General features: G+C 35.8%; 1 protein-coding gene across 1 annotated transcript in view; it reads right to left on the minus strand.

The window, feature by feature from the left end:
- Nucleotides 1-4887, minus strand: part of LOC112043956 (hemocytin) — an 86081-nt gene extending 81194 nt beyond the window's left edge. Inside the window, exons 1-3 of the mRNA XM_052881462.1 lie at nt 4720-4887; nt 1888-2193; nt 1004-1056 (exon numbers count right to left, since the gene is read on the minus strand). Of these exons, the coding sequence (XP_052737422.1) occupies nt 1004-1056; nt 1888-2193; nt 4720-4790 (430 nt within the window). The 5' untranslated portion in view covers nt 4791-4887. The remainder of the gene's footprint in view (nt 1-1003; nt 1057-1887; nt 2194-4719) is intronic.
- Nucleotides 4888-16788: the final 11901 nt, after the last annotated feature.

The following is a 16788-nucleotide window of genomic DNA, read 5'->3' on the forward strand; positions in this document are numbered from 1 at the left end:
TACAAATCCATTATGAAGCGTCCCCAATCACTTGTAACTAAGTAAGAAAATCAAATTTGGAATCTTAATTTGACCCGCTTCCCGGTCTTCGATTATGATGAAATTTTGCACACGCTCTGAGCTCTGATGACAATACATGACTATAAGCTAAGAAACGTCATTACAAATCCAATATGGCAGCTTTCCCAAGATGGCAGATTGGCTGTTTGAAATCCACCACAAATGAAAGGTTACGGTTTGCTGTCAGGAATACGAAAAAAATAGTCACGTTACTTAAATCCAATATTTGTAATTTTTATTGCGTGTTTTTTTAATTTTTTAAACTATTTAAAGTTTTTTTTATTTCTTAGGAGTTGGAAACAGCGGTGGTGTCACCCCGTCGTGCGTCACAGAGCACGTTCATCTCACATTTAACATAAATTAATTCTCATCAAATTTTCTTAATATTTGATAGCGATATTAAAATAATTAAATAATAATCGCCAAGTCGCATTAGCGCAGCGTGGTGGGCTATAAACGCAATATCCTTCAAGGAACCCTACTAGCCCTGTACTGGACCGTTATATTGGGCTGCTAATGATGAATTCGAGATGAGTAATTTATTAGGCCGTTGCAATTTAACAGGAAAACATGACATGTATAAGTAAATATAAATAATCCACTTAAAATAATATTTTTAGGATTTGACTTGAAAGATAATTGAAATGAATATAATATGTATAAAAATAATTAAACCCCGCACCGGAAAGCGCAGTGTTGGTTGACCCCCAACTAGGTGGACTGAGGACATCAAGCGGGTTGCAGGGAGCCGCTGGATGCAAGAGGCCTATGTGATGTGTTGTAACACGTGATGTTTCATTTCTTATAATGCACATAACTGAAAAGTTAGAGGTGCATGCCCCGGATCGGATTTGAACCTACGCCCTTCGGAATCGGAGGCAGAGGTCATATCCACTGGGCTTAAAAAAATATTAAGTGGTTATAAGTAAAATATTTTACTTACCCTTATATCCTGCGTTTGCATTACCGTAGAACTGTTTGTATGCTTGGTTGCTTCTGTAAGAATAAGGGTTGTTTATTATTGTTGCGATAGTTGTTTCAGTCAATGGTCTTATAGCGAAAAACTTCGACCAACACCTTAAGAAGCTTTTGCTTAACTGTTGAATCAAGAGTCGGATACAAAAGGCAGTGATTATGAAGAGGTTCCTACCAGGTTAGGTACCAGGAGAAGTAATAAATAAATGAGAGACTTATAGGGTTGTTTAAGTGACTGCGATTCAAGAAGGTATCGGCGACCAACGTTGAATGTAAAACTGACTGAAAGTTTTTGAAAATCCTACAGTAGGTATCTAGATTACCCTGCTTAAAAATAGATGAGATGTAAATAGTATTTCTTATGCTAGGCAGCAAAAATTGATTTTCGCGGCGAGGTATTGAAGGGCATGAGAGGCAAATAAAGCTTCTGTATGCATTACAAAATTTTTCATCTCACTACAGCGAGGAAAATTCTAGGTAGGTACTTATAAAAATCTGAATTTTGGCAATACCCTATGTAATAACTCTGTAGTTACGTGAAACTCATATATCCACCACACATGTTTTATAAATGTTAATTTATCTCAAAAATACAATAAAGAATATTTTCTACATTTCATATGCAAAAATATATGGTGTACCGTTGGTGTGCCGCGATATTTTTTTTTCTTTACGGTACGAGTATTACAGGTTAATAAGGTACTTAGCACGCCTAGGCGTTAAAAAAAACGACCTTTTTGATATGACCGATCAAAAGTAACTTTTCCGAGTAAGTGAGATGAAAATAATAAAGAACAATATGTAACACAGTTAGGTAGGTATAAGATGATAAGGATGATTTGGGATACTTACACAGGACCTGGCGGCATCAGTGGACCATATCCATAACCTGTTTTGGTGCCAGTGTAAGCATTCGTGCCACTGAAGCCAGAATACCCAGTATTTGCACTCGAATATCCGGTTTTAGTACCCGAATAACCGGTTTTCGTACCCGAATAACCGGTTTTGGTACCCGAATAGCTGGTTTTTGTGCCCGAATATCCAGTCTTCGTAGGTGTATAGACAGTCCGCCCTGGCGAGCCACCTCCGTAGCCTCTACTGTACAACTGGTTTCTTGCATACGATGGGACGTAGGCAGGCGCCTCGACGTCTGATTGACTGATAAAAAAAAGGAATACGTAATCTTAGACCACAGTACGCAACATAATTAAGTAAAAGAAATGGAAGTAAAACACTTTAATAAAATTTATAGTAGAGGAGCCGAATAGGGGATTTTTGCAGTTACTTGAGCGCGTCAGATGAACATAAGGGAATATACCTTGCATGTTGTTGAGTACCTCCACCAAGTATGAGCCCTTAATATTGGAAAGTCCGTTTAAGGCAACCAAAAAAAACTAACTTCAGAAAAACTCAACCAGCACGTCAGATTAAGATAAGATAGATGAATTTTGATAGCTAAAAAGTGTGCATTTCGAAAATCTGACAAAGCGTTTAGCCTGTAGAGGGTGGGGACGCTTGACTTTATTAAAAATTGGCTCCTAAAAGCTTAATATTTTAGAAACGGATCCTTTCGGACGGATTGGACATACCTTTTAAAGACCTATCCAACGAGACTTAAGATAATGTGCCACACTATGAAATAAACGAGTAACTAATAAAAAATCATCCCCACTTTACATGTAGGGGAGGTACGCTAAAAAATATTATTTTACGACTTTGTTACTTAATTAAATTACAGCTTTGTAGTACTTATTAATAGTATCTGCGCTAAGCCGCGGACAGCAGTATGAACAGACGGACATGGTTCCTTGTGGAACCCTGTTATACCGAATAATCTATACTAATCTATATCTATACTAATATTATAAAGAGGTAAAGTTTGTAAGTTTGTAAGTTTGTCACATTTTTTAAATGGGGTAATCTTCGGAACTACTGGTCCGATTTCAAAAATTCTTTCACCAGTAGAATGCTACATTATCGGGGAGTGCTATAGGCTATATTTTATATTAGTATTCTATACTAATATTATAAAGAGGTAAAGTTTGTAAGTTTGTAAGTTTGTCACATTTTTTAAATGGGGTAATCTTCGGAACTACTGGTCCGATTTCAAAAATTCTTTCACCAGTAGAATGCTACATTATCGGGGAGTGCTATAGGCTATATTTTATATTAGTATGATATATATTCGCCGAGTTATCACAGTTTTTGTCATACAGGTCGGGCCGAAAATCCTTTTAAGCAGACTTATTCGCATGCTGCCTTAACCATTGTGTGAAATTGAAATTAATGTATGGAGGCTTTATGTATCTTTAAAAGTTCAACAAAAAAGTCCGCGACACCATATATCTATCTTCTATATATTAGCAAATATAGTACCTTATGTGTTTTAAAAATTATTAATTTTATATACTTAGGTTTGCGTCATTATTTATGATACTTAACTTAAATCCTTATCAAAATAAATTATTTAATAATCACAAGGATATTATGGAGACAAGATTTGCCCTTTATAGTATGTTAATTAGTTAAATAGTTTCGGAGATAATACAAAATTTCTAAAAGACGCAGAAATTCCGCTACATGACGCCCCGCGCTTTCAATTACATATCCCGTTCCCGTTCCCGTGTGAATATGGGGATCAAACATAGTCTATGACACTCGCAAATAACGTAGCTTTCTATTGGTAAAACAATTTTCCAAATCGGTCCAGTAGATCCAAAGATTACCTCCGACAACCACACAAACTTTACCTCATTATAATTTTAGAATAGAAGTCTCTGTTTCCCTTTGTCATCGCACCACGCTCATAGGGCTGGACCGATTGCTAAGGGCAAGGGTAAGGTAGGGTAGGGTAGGGTAGGGTACGGGTAGGGTAGGGGTTGTGTAAGGTTAGGGTAGAGGTACGGTAGGAGTAGGGCCGGGGTAGGGTAGGGGTAGAGGTAGGGTAGAGGTACGGGTAGGACAGGGAAGTGGTAGGGTAGGGGTAGGGGTAGGAAAGGGATAGGGTACGGGGAGGGTAGGGGTAGGATGGAGGTAGGATGTAGGTAATGTAGGGGTAGGGGTAAATTTGGGGTAGGGTAGGGGTAGGTTAGAGGAAGGGGTTGGGTAGGGTAGGGGTAGGGTTGGGGTAGTGGTAGGGTAGGGGTAGGGTAGGGGTAGTAGTAAAGTTAACATCGAATTTTACGCGGACGAAGTCGCGGGCGTCCGCTAGTATAATAATAAATTCGTCATCGACATCAACCGATATTCGGCTCACTGCTGAGCTCGAGTCTCCCCTCAGAATGAGAGGGGTTAGGCCAATAGTCCACCACGCTGGCCCAATGCGGATTGGCAGACTTCACACACGCAGAGAATTAAGATAATTCTCTGGTATGCAGGTTTCCTCACGATGTTTTCCTTCACCGATTGAGACACGTGATATTTAATTTCTTAAAATGCACACAACTGAAAAGTTGGAGGTGCATGCCATGGAATCGGAGGCAGAGGTCATATCCACTGGGCTATATCTAATTACATGTTAATTAAATAATTTAATAATAATAATAAATAAGGCGTATTAATAAGAAATTATTTATAAGTATTATAACTTCATTTTTAAGTACGAGTATCTCAAAAAATTAAAACCAGAAAATAAAAAAAAATATTGTCTTAAAATAAATAAAATACTACTTTACAGATACTTACGCTGCACCATATCCAGCCTCACAAATATATATTCCGAATAACAAAATAAAAACGCTCGTTATAAGATTCATCTTGATTTAAAAAAAATAATAATGTTCTATTAATTTAATCCATTTGTCTTATTTTTTTTTTAATTATTTAAGTATTTAAATATGGAACGACTGTAAGCTTGCAAATCACAAGCTATACTGATACACGATTCGAATTCGGTTAAATGTAAATGGTCTAAGGTTAAATGGTATCCCATATTTGTTATCAATGCATAATATGAAAAGGAAATTCATATCATAACTGAATCCTCTCGATAAAACAATAATGTATCTGCCCACACAGGATTTGCAAGGAATTCCAGCTAATTTGAGTTATCTGTGTAGGTACCTACTTGGTAAATTTGGCTTAAGTAATTTTTAAAGCATTTCAGCCTCTAGGGGCTAATTTTGTTTTTTAAATTCTTTTCTGTTACGAGTACTAGCCAAGCACTAGCCTACTACAAAACGGAGGAGGTTTTATTCGAAAATAGAATCATTATAATTTATAGGTAAGGCCCTGATTGTTTTGAAAATTAAATAAAAAACTTTAAATTGGAATGAAATGCAACGTTCTTGTCTGTGGAATGCGTTCATTTTTTTATTTAATTTTTATTAAGTTGCGAATAGAGCGAAATTTGAAGACAAGGTTACAAGAAACATCCTGTACGGTGCCTTTGCCTTTTCCTCATGTGAAAGAAAAATAAAATTAAAAAGCGAGAATTTAAAAAACAATTGCGACCGTAACTTACCTACATATTTTTCAACATTAATTGTTATTGTTGTCTTCATCTAGTGATAATGGTGATCCTAATTTGGAGATGGATGAAATTTTCAATCTGTTACCATCAAATTCGAGACGCATTTACTTAAATACCTACCTAGGTAAAGTGGAGAAAACAACAACGAATGGATTCACTTACGAAAGGAGTTTTTTAAACTATTATCTCCCATGTTTACCTCACATACTCATTGTTCATCTTCACAGTAGTCTGAAATTATGTTACCGGGTAAAAGCATCTCTCTTAATATCCAAAATTGTTTGACTTATTGACTTTGTACATTTTATTTTCAAATAAAATAAATCATTGAATATTGTACTAAACTATTTTATTTTCTCGCAATCGTAGTGAAAAGCAGAGTGTAACAGGTGGAGCTAAACGCATTATAAATTCGGTTTCTATTTAGAGGTATTTAGAACTAAAAATACCTTGTATATAATGGATCTTTTAGCCCCTTGTATAACAATCTACTATATTTTTTAAAAATTTTTTAGATACATAATAATCCTGCTGATCACCAAGTGGAACTTAGGAAAGCTGTCTAATTAACGATCTTTGCCTGTTTCCTGGAGAGAAAAAAAAAATAAAAAGAACATATTTAATTTTTAGTTTTTATAAAATACCTAGTAAAATACATGTTACAATTTAGATTATAAGTGATTTTCAATTGCATTTTTTATTTAAGTTTAATAAGTATAACATTTTGAATTAGCAATAATAAGAAAAATAAGAATAATGCCTAAGAAAAAACTACAAAGAAAAATTACGAGAAAACTTTCACAAAATATGCATCAGGTAAGGACGTTTACTTCATTTTAAATTCAAATCTGTAAGTACAACGTTATAGATAAAGCATCAAATCTTTTCCATGTTAATAAATATCAACAAACAAATTAAGAATTAAGGTGGAAAACGCATGACATTACAAATTTTACATAATATTACCAACTATAGGTAGGTATGCTTACTTTTTTAATGAATCTTTATAAATAAAATACCAGTTGGGATTTTATTGTTTGAAAAAACTTGCAACAAAAATCGTCCATTTTAAATTTTGCTAAAATTAAATTTAAGGTATTTGTAGTTTGAATTTTCTCCATTCATGATTACGAGTAGGTAAGAGTTATTTTATCGGCCTACTACAGGACATAGTACCAAACTTAGGATACAGGATAATAAAGGATATAGAAACCTAGGATTAGGATTGTAAGATACGGTGTATGGAACTTAGACTCACAAAGCTACTTCAGTGTGGATTGGCGGGCTTGGTAGGGTATAGTGACAATGGTTTGTTATCGCCGCGTTGCAACGACTTGAGGTACGGACGGCTTCAGTGTGTTCGTGACGTTCGAGGCGTCCACATCTCTTGTTGTGTAATTCTTTATGGGTTACTTGGGATAGGCGGGGAGTGTGACTTTAGTGGAAAAGGGGAGTGTTTGTTAACAGTCAAAGGCGCCTTTAGCCCATAGAGGAATTAGAAAATGGAGATGCATCGCACTCAAATTCACGAACAAAATTGTCTGTCGTTTTTTGAAGGGGACAAGGTAAACTCACACATCGAAAATATGTAACACCATTAAAAATATTCTATGTCCATACACTACACTCAACTATAAATTTGACTCGCAATACACACTCGTAATTTTTACACAGACTAACAAACACATTGCTTAGAATATCCACAGATTAAATACATAGAATATTCGATTACTGATCGATGTTTGGCTGCTTCGTCAAAAGAATCGATTCTTTTTATAAATTGTTTTTATTACAAATTTGATAAAATTAAGGTAGTAATACTTACAAATTAAACGTTACTCCATCTTTTACTGAACTACAAGTTTTTGGCCGTTTTTTTATGCCATTTAACTACACAAACCGGCATTTTTAGGGAGCTCTATACATGACGAAAACGATTACAACGATGAAACATCGATTCTATAGCAACAGTTTTTATAAACGTGTTAGATCATAGATTTTTGATCTTTGCCAGAGGGGTAACGGTTAGCGAGGCAGGTCCTGTCATTCAAATGGTCTAAGCTTTAGCCCTACACACAACGTTCACAAGTGCGTGATTTCGCTCAAAGTCATTCATTCTCTGTCATTATAGGGTCTCATTTTGGTTACAGTTTGATATTTTAATTAAGTTGTCCTGACAAATGTTGTGAATCATCCAAGCTTTCTTTGACATTACTTTTCTTATTTTTGTAAACACTTCTGAGTCCGCTAAAAGGTTAGTGTTAGGTTGATTATGCAACGATCACTATCAGTAATTGATATATTAAGTTTCTAATCGGTAATCCTAACCAACTCGATTAGTTTAATTTGCTCTTTGACGCACAGGGGTGTAGGTACCTAACAACTTTGCAAACTCAGGTTGTGTAATCCAATATTAGGTAAATCAATAATTTATTTTAACAAAAATCGCAATAACAAATACACTATTAGGTATTATTTATACGTACCTACATTGTTATTGTGACAAAATGGCAGCAATGACTAAGGTGATGCAGCAGTTTCCTGTCAGGTCCCTTTGGCTTCTGAATTGATTCCAATGATTGGCATATTTTGGACGGACACCTCGAACCGACTTAGATTTGGCTTACCTACTTACTTATAGTTAAGATCAACTAAGTTATTTGCTTATTCGGTGTCTTTCGTACCACAAACTCAACCATCTGCTTGTTTCGTCAAGTAATCGTTTTATTATAGAAAGTATTTCGTCTTTTTTAACAGAAAAAAGCAATGACAGCGAGATTAATGGTGATTAATCTGAAAATCGACGATTGTGTATATAAAAATAAGCCGATATCAATACAAGATGCTGAAATGTACGCAAAGGAAATGAAAACGTACAGACAACATTGCCTTGATGAAAGATATTTTCAGGTGATATGTAAATCTATCACTAGGTTATTGATAAAATCATATCAATTTTGGTCACCCAGCGATCTTATTGGAAATATTTTGGACTCGAGACTAAAATTCATAATAATTACAGAATGGAAATTAAATTAGTTAATAAAATATATTAAAACATTAATTTGCTTTTCAGGTTATTGAAAAACTCATGTCATACATGGAGGCTATAATTAAAGAGCAAACACCAAAATACATGGACGACGTTAAAAATATCGATTCAGAAGAAACCATTGAAGAGGTTATTAATGATAAACATGACACAGTTGCGTCCGAATATAATCTCGTTGATGTGGAATTGGAAAAATCAATTTCTAACTTGTCCATAGTAGACCCTAAGAACCCATTAACCAGTCCTACCACGGAAATAACTGATAATATCCATGAAATAAAAAAGGGAGATCCTACTTCAAATGATAATACACAGTTAGAACTTTATATTGCTAAGCAAAACGAAAAAGTACGCGATAATAGCCCGCTATCGCAAAATCTTCTAAGCACGGAATATTTCGAGTACGGAAACTTGCTACAAACGGATTTTGAATTGCTTCAAAGTAACATAAATACTAGTGATCAACAGCAACAGACTAACATTATAACTAATAGTGTTGCAGATATTAAAAACAACGTTACAAACAGTAATTTTAATAATCCAAGAACAAAAAATAAAGATAAAGAAAGAATAGCTAACCCTAACGCAACAATACAAAAAGAAATAGACAATGAAAGCTACATTTCACAAAATATACTAAATAATTTTGCGTACGAAGATAATATAGCCGTAGATGGTCTAAATTACACAAATCGTATAAATTTACATATGCCGACAAACACTGTTACTACTAACTTAGAGAGTTGTTTTCCAAAACGTAATCAAACTCAACAGATAGCACGAAAAGTAACCTTTGTTAGTCAAGAAATTACCGCACTAAATAAAACTGCAAAAGTAAAAGAACAAAAGAACACTATAAAAAAGGAAATACGAAAAACTATAAAAAGGAAAGGACGCAAAAGGAAACATAAAGTTATCAAAGTAAATAATAAGCAGGGAGTTATAAATATAGGGCAGACTGTTAACATGACAATCCAAGCCGATAGAAAGTTTCAAAACTTAACCACCAATTCACCACCAAAGGATAAACGTAGAAAGATTAAAAAAGTAATCGATTTGTCATGGGTAGAGAATTTAAAGTTTGTAAGAGTAATAGAGACAGAGGAATATACTAAAGATAACTTAGAAGAAACCTTTTGGAGTGATTTATCTCTTCCACCGAAGATGAGTTCTATGGATTTTGATATTGACGATCTTAATATATGGAAGGGCTAGTTAAATAAAAGGGAGTAAGATAAACTAACAAATTTTTCTAGATTTGTTGAATGATTTAGTGTTGAATGATTTAGTAGTGTGTTAACGATTTTTGTATTGGTCAAAGTTATCATCACAAAAGACTATATTAAAATATACCAAATTATTTTGTTATTACTTAAATGGAAGATGACTAAATAAACACAATTGGATCATACTTATATTGCACTACCATAATATTGTTTGTAGGTACCTACACGAATCGCTATTATTATTTGGATACGAACATCGAAATCATATTAATAAGTGCCTTGTTATTATGATTTCTATGGACATTTTTTTATACGATGAACCGTTATCGAGTTAGAGGGCGGAGACTGCACGCTCACAGCATCACTTCAGGTCAACCAATTCAATACATTTATTTTATCAAAAGTAAAAAACTGGATTAAAGGGTACAAAAACTGCAATTTATAATTTTGATCATCTTCTTCCTCTTCATCGTCGTCTTCCGGCTGCTGGTAAATTTCAAACTGGTCTTCATTATCGTCTTCAACGATATTTGTCTCAAGTTCTTCCATGATTTCGGGATTTAATAAGTTCCATCTTCGTTAATGTCGCTCTGATATGGTAGAGCATTGAGACAAGCTTGCCTATTTCATTGGCCACAAGCTAAAGAGCATCGCAAGCCCGCTTTCCTGCATCTGTATCGCGAACACAACCACTCTTGCAGTTGCAGGTGGTAAAATTGTCATGATAGGCTCCAGAAAATCGTTTCGCATTGCCCAACCCCATACCTGGGGTTCCAAGGTTGGGGTTGGGGTACCCTAACCAAGTTTGACCAAGGTCGACCGGCGGCACCGGTCGACTTGAAGTGACGCTGTGACCGCGCGCTCTACGCCCTCTGTCTCGAAAACGCTTCACGGTTGTAACCTGTGACCTTGAAAAATAGTTGCGTACACTACCATATGTAGGTTTAGAGGCAACTTTCAGGGTGCTAATATACAAGAATTTACAGACTTACAGCTGGGTATCTGAAATTCCGAAATTCTTACCTAATTTAAGCTTAAATGACTGGACTAATTTCGACCTTATGATTGTGTGAAATAAAGAAAAATGAAATGAAACACTGTCTCTCATTTAGCAGATTTATTTTAACCATATTTTGAATATAATATCTGTTGTTACGCATAGGTAGAAATGTTATTCAAAAATCTGTTTTTAAGAACTACGAATTACGATACCCCAAATTGAGGAAAGTGATGCAAAGAAAATCATCCTCTTTTCTTTGTGCCACTTCAGACGTAATTAATATAAATGACAAATTGCAGCTTTCTCTAACTCTATCTAATTATTTACAACGGAATTTGTGGTACCTACACCGCGATACAAAATTAACCTGCACGCCTTGATCCAATAAAAATAAAACCCCAAATTCCCGAATTGGAAATCGCACCTCTGAACCTCGGTAGAGTTTTATAACATGCAGGTTATTTAATGTAGCCCTTGACTGCAATCACACCTGATGGTAAGTGATGATGCAGTCTAAGATGGAAGCGGGCTAACTTGTTAGGAGGAGGAGGTTAACTTGTTTGAAAATCCACGCCCCTTTTCGGTTTCTACACGACATCGTACCGGAACGCTAAATCGCTTGGCGGTACGTCATTGCCGGTAGGGTGGTAACTAGCCACGGCCGAAGCCTCCCACCAGCCAGTCCTGGACCAATTAAGAAAATCTCAATCTGCCCAGCTGGGGATTGAACCCAGGACCTCCGTCTTGTAAATCCACCGCGCATACCACTGCGCCACGGAGGCCGTCAATTAGTTACGTCACTTATGATAATTTTAAAACTATGATTAAAATAGGAATCTCCCGCGGGAAGATGAACGATAAGGATTTTCCAATGTTTCAGCGGAAGCTATCTCAAATTCATAGAAAAACATGACTATTGCAATTTATTTACATACGTAACCATGTAAATGAAATGAAATGAAATGAAATGAAATGAAATGAAATGAAATGAAATGAAAATATACTTTATTGTACACCACACAGAAACATACGATACAGAAAAATAATGGAAAGAAAGAAAAATGCACAATAGGCGGCCTTATCGCTAAAAAGCGATCTCTTCCAGGCAACCTAACGAAGAAACTAATAATAAAAATTATAAAGATATAGGCTAGGGTGTACAGAGGTAATATATAAAAGAAAATAACGCATAAAAAAGAAAATAGTTAAATACTTATGTAACAAAATACTAAGAAATATCAACATATATAATATACAATACGATACATATACCATATAATACAAATTGTATATTTACAATATTTATACATACGTATACGAGTATATATATAAATATAGATATATAATAAATATAAATGTATAAACATGTAAAAAAATATATATATAAACATGTCATAAACACAACAAACCATGACGATAATTATTAAAAAAAAAAAAAAAAATACAAAATTTAAGGTGGAAAGTAATGTTTACCAATGAGCCCCTTGAATATCGGTAAAGATTTCGCACGTCTGATATCAGGAGGGAGAGAGTTCCACAGCCTTACGGATTCGACAGCAAAGGATCTAGAGAAAAAAGAAGTACTATGAGTGGGAATTTTTAAGATAAGGTTATCGTCAGAACGGAGTGAACGACAGTGAGTATCACTAAGAAACTCAAACCGTTCTTTCAGATAAAAAGGAGTATAGTGATGGAAAAGAACAGAGTATAAAAGAGACAGAATATGAGTATTCCTGCGAAGACGAATCGGAAGCCACTTGAGCTTAGTCCGAAATTCAGAAATGTGGTCATATTTTCGAAGTCCAAATATGAACCGAATGCAGAGATTTTGAATACGCTCAAGTTTATTAAATTGCTCAATAGTTAAATCTAGATAGCAAGTATCAGCATAATCAAGAATTGGTAAAAGGAGAGATTGAGCCAACGTAATTTTAGTAGGTATAGGCAGGAAGTTACTGAGACGTCGCAAAGAATGTACTGCTGCAAACATCTTCCTGCTCACTTCGCTAACCTGAGGGACCCAGGAGAGATATTTATCAAATACAACACCTAGATTTCGTACTGTATCGCTAAATGGTAGTTGAACTCCATCAAAAACAACAAAAGGAAGTGTTGTCCAGTTAATACGGGCAATTTGTTTGTGACTGCCTATAATGATGACCTGTGTTTTAGAAGCATTTACTTGCAGACCATAAGATCTACCCCACTCAACAATTCCCTGTAAATCTTTATTCATTGAATTAATTTTAAGGGGTAAGTCTTCTATTTTAGCTTGGGCATACAATTGAAGGTCATCAGCGTACAAGTGGTAGAAAGAAGATAAATTTAGAGTTATTGTACTAATAAAAATTGAAAACAAGAGAGGAGACAACACGCCACCTTGTGGTACACCAGCACTCACTGAACACCAGTCGGAGTGTGAATCTTCAACTCGTATACGCTGCTGGCGTCCATGCAAGTAACTATGAAACCAGTCAATGACTGAAGGAGATATGTTAAGAGAACGCATAATGGTCAAAAGTAGATCGTAATCAACATTATTGAAACATGTACTAAGTATAACATAACTTATTATCAATTACTACAATTAATATATACATTAATGATTAGCATTATTATAATCATATTAAAATAAATATATTGTAGGTAGACGGTAATTAAACTACTTCATACAAATCAACGGTCATTATTATTAACATCTGATAGTGGTCGTAAAATAATTTAACATCACTTTAAGCCCGCCAACCGGTATAGGACCAGCGTGGTCGGTCAAAGCTCCATAATATCCTCTCCTATAATTACCGATTTCCTGATAAGAGATAATTTTTAATAAAAGGTCAATGCCTATAATGTAGACCGCCGAGAGGTCTGGCCCTATAGTGGGTCGTGTGGGTGGACACGGAACGGCTACGTATCGTCTCGAGGCATTCCGATTATCGTGAGTTTAGTCGCGCAATACAAGATTTTAGGTATCTCCCGTAACGCAGGGGCGCTGGGGCAGGCCGCAGGGCAACGTCTCCGCGCCTTCCACTCACCCGAAGTCGCTTCAGACGTCTTGATCTTTGTATGACCTGCGCGTAGGGGTCTACCGCACCTTATTGACGTCATAAAGAATACACAATTTTAGGATACGTAACAAAAACGTTGAGAGCAGTGATAGCCCAGTGAATATGACCTCTGCCTCCGATGCCGGAGGGTGTGGGTTCGAATCCGGTCTAGGGCATGCATCTCCAACTTTTCAGTTGGAAAACATTTTAAGAAATTAAATATCACGTGTCTCAAACGGTGAAGGAAAACATCGTGAGGAAACCTGTACACCAGAGAATTTCTCAATTCTCTGCGTGTGTGAAGTCTGATAATTCGCTTTAGGCCAGCATGGTGGACTATTGGCCTAACCCCTCTCATTCTGAGAGGAGACTCGAGCACAGCAGTGAGCCGTATATGGGTTGATAACGAACGACGAACAAAAAATCGTCGTCTACGTACAAGCTACGGCGCTACGTAAGATACGTAGCCGCTCCGTGTCCGCGCTGCTAGTCTGGCAAGTTGCGGGCGGGCGACGGGGGGAAAGACTGCGCGGGTGTGAAATCGTGCGTGCGGAGAAGTGAGGTGCATTCATTTATCGCTACACGCCCCCCGGGCGCGGACAATCAGGAGTGTTACGAACGAAGTTGCCAAGCTATAGATACCTACTTTTAGCTTGAATGTAACTGGCCGACACCCCGCGTAGTTCCCGTTGACACTCACAAATAACATAGCTTTCTACTGGTAAAAGAATTTTCAAAATCGGTTCAATACCAGATCAAGAAATTACCCCGTACAACATATACTTTACCTCTTTACTCGTATTAATAATAATAGTATAGATAATAATGACTATTTTGAGTCATCCAATTTTAAAAATTGAAAATCATTATCACATCGGATGTCCGGTCTGTGCGATTTTACCCGCGTCACTGATTAGTTGATAGGTATTGTAGTAATCCGCGTAACATTTGATTTTTAACCGACTTCAAAAAAAGGAGTTGAGAGAAATGTTTGTTACTGCATAACTTCATCAATTCTTAACCATTTTTTTTTGTTTGTTTGAAAGAGAATACTTCCAGATTGGTCATATTTAATTTTCATGAAAATCGGTTCAGTAATTTTGTGTTAAAATGAAAATAACGAAATTTCCGAAACGAAATTTACGAAAATTTGAAAATAAAGGAATATTTAAATTTCACATTACAGGCCATTTTTATGAAAATTAAATGCTGGGACACACTAAAAACAGGAAAAAAATTTTTTTTTAACATAAACTTGAACCACAAAAATCACAAAAATAAACTAAAAAGCGAAAAATATCATCTTATGTGCTACCTTCGGATCACTTTAAAGGCGGTGCCAACACAGCGATGCATTAACTAAAGCTGATTAAATCATAAACTTTTAGGAATTAATAACAGTTCTTTCAGAAACGGCTTTAATTAATACGTCACTTATCAATCAATTTTCAAAATCAAAAATTCAAGGCGGTGCCAAGCCATAGTGATCAGAAGGTAGCAAATACGATGTTATTTTTTGTTTTTTTAGTTTATTTTTGTGATTTTGAAGTCGGTTAAATTTTCTTGTTATAAATATTTTATTTAGAATAACTATGTAGGTATTTCTCCTATAGGTTGGTAAGTTTAATTTTAAAGACAAAACCTTAATGTTGCCCCAGGTCCAAGTTAACTGTTATTTACCTGTAAAAACCGCATAATACATTGGACTGGGGTTAGGATCCCCAGGTGCTGGAATGGCGACCCCGCACAAGAAAGCGCAGTGTTGGTCGACCCCTCATCAGGTGGACTGACGACATCAGGCGATGTGGTTGCTGCGATTATACTAAACGCCTAACAGTGTCTTTAAATAAACGGGACGTCGCCATGACCATATATTTTTTTCAAAATAATTGATTATTTTGTATATGTAGGTATCTACTGTCACCGTCCATCCCCTTGGTATCCTCAATATTCATTGTTCTAAGTTTCAATGATCGCCAAAATACATTTTTTAGTGTCCAAAAAGGGTTTATAGCTCAGCATTTAGCCGTTCATTGCAAAAAATAAACAGTGCTGATTTAAGCTGTGCCAAGCTTTACAAGCCCTTTACAACCGCAATATGATGCGTTTAATACTTTTTGACGCGTAGATACAGACCGACAAAAACATCAGAATACCTAGTAATATGATAACTCATTCATTAATATACGGAATTGATTATGTCATGTCAACTAAACACAACACTTAATCATTTTGGGTTTGTCCTGTTATTATAAAAACAATGGGTATTTATTAGCTTTGAACATTGCCGGTGATATCAGCCCATTACAAGGCCAGGCCCCTATTTTTATAAAAGGGTATATGGAACCACCACTATGCGGGTTGGCGAGATGAGGGTGATATTCATTACTATCAGATATATCACTATGACTATCAGATGATATAGATCGGAGTTCCCCAAACTTTTTTGTGTCGTAGACCCCTTGCCATGTTTTTCCGTGTTTGGTAGACCCCCTACTTACCTGATATTGATTTATTGTAAATTTCTAACTGTAGTGAAGTTTAGTGTTAAAAACTTAAAGTAAAGGTTCTTTTCTCAGGTTTTTACAAGTTCAAAATGTATTGCGACCATAAAGCGAATACCAACATCCTACAACTTACACAATTTTATAAACATTTAAAATGTTTTTTTTTTACTTCATAGGTACTTTTATAAATAATGTATATGGTTTGATATTCTAGGATAGTATGATGTAAGTAAATATGTACTATCAGTGTATGTGTTGAGATCCACGATCGTGGACCCCCTGTTTCATTTCATGGGCCCCCAAATTTTCTTTCCGTTGACGTAGACCTCTAGAGGTCGATATAGACCACTTTGGGAATCACTGATAGATAATGACCGGAAACGACGGCTCAACGTGCTCTCCGGAACACGGTGGTGTAACACCATCAACTTCTTAACTCCGGGCTGACAA

This window comes from Bicyclus anynana, chromosome 5, assembly GCF_947172395.1.
Source record: "Bicyclus anynana chromosome 5, ilBicAnyn1.1, whole genome shotgun sequence".
Taxonomy (NCBI): Eukaryota; Metazoa; Arthropoda; class Insecta; order Lepidoptera; family Nymphalidae; genus Bicyclus; species Bicyclus anynana.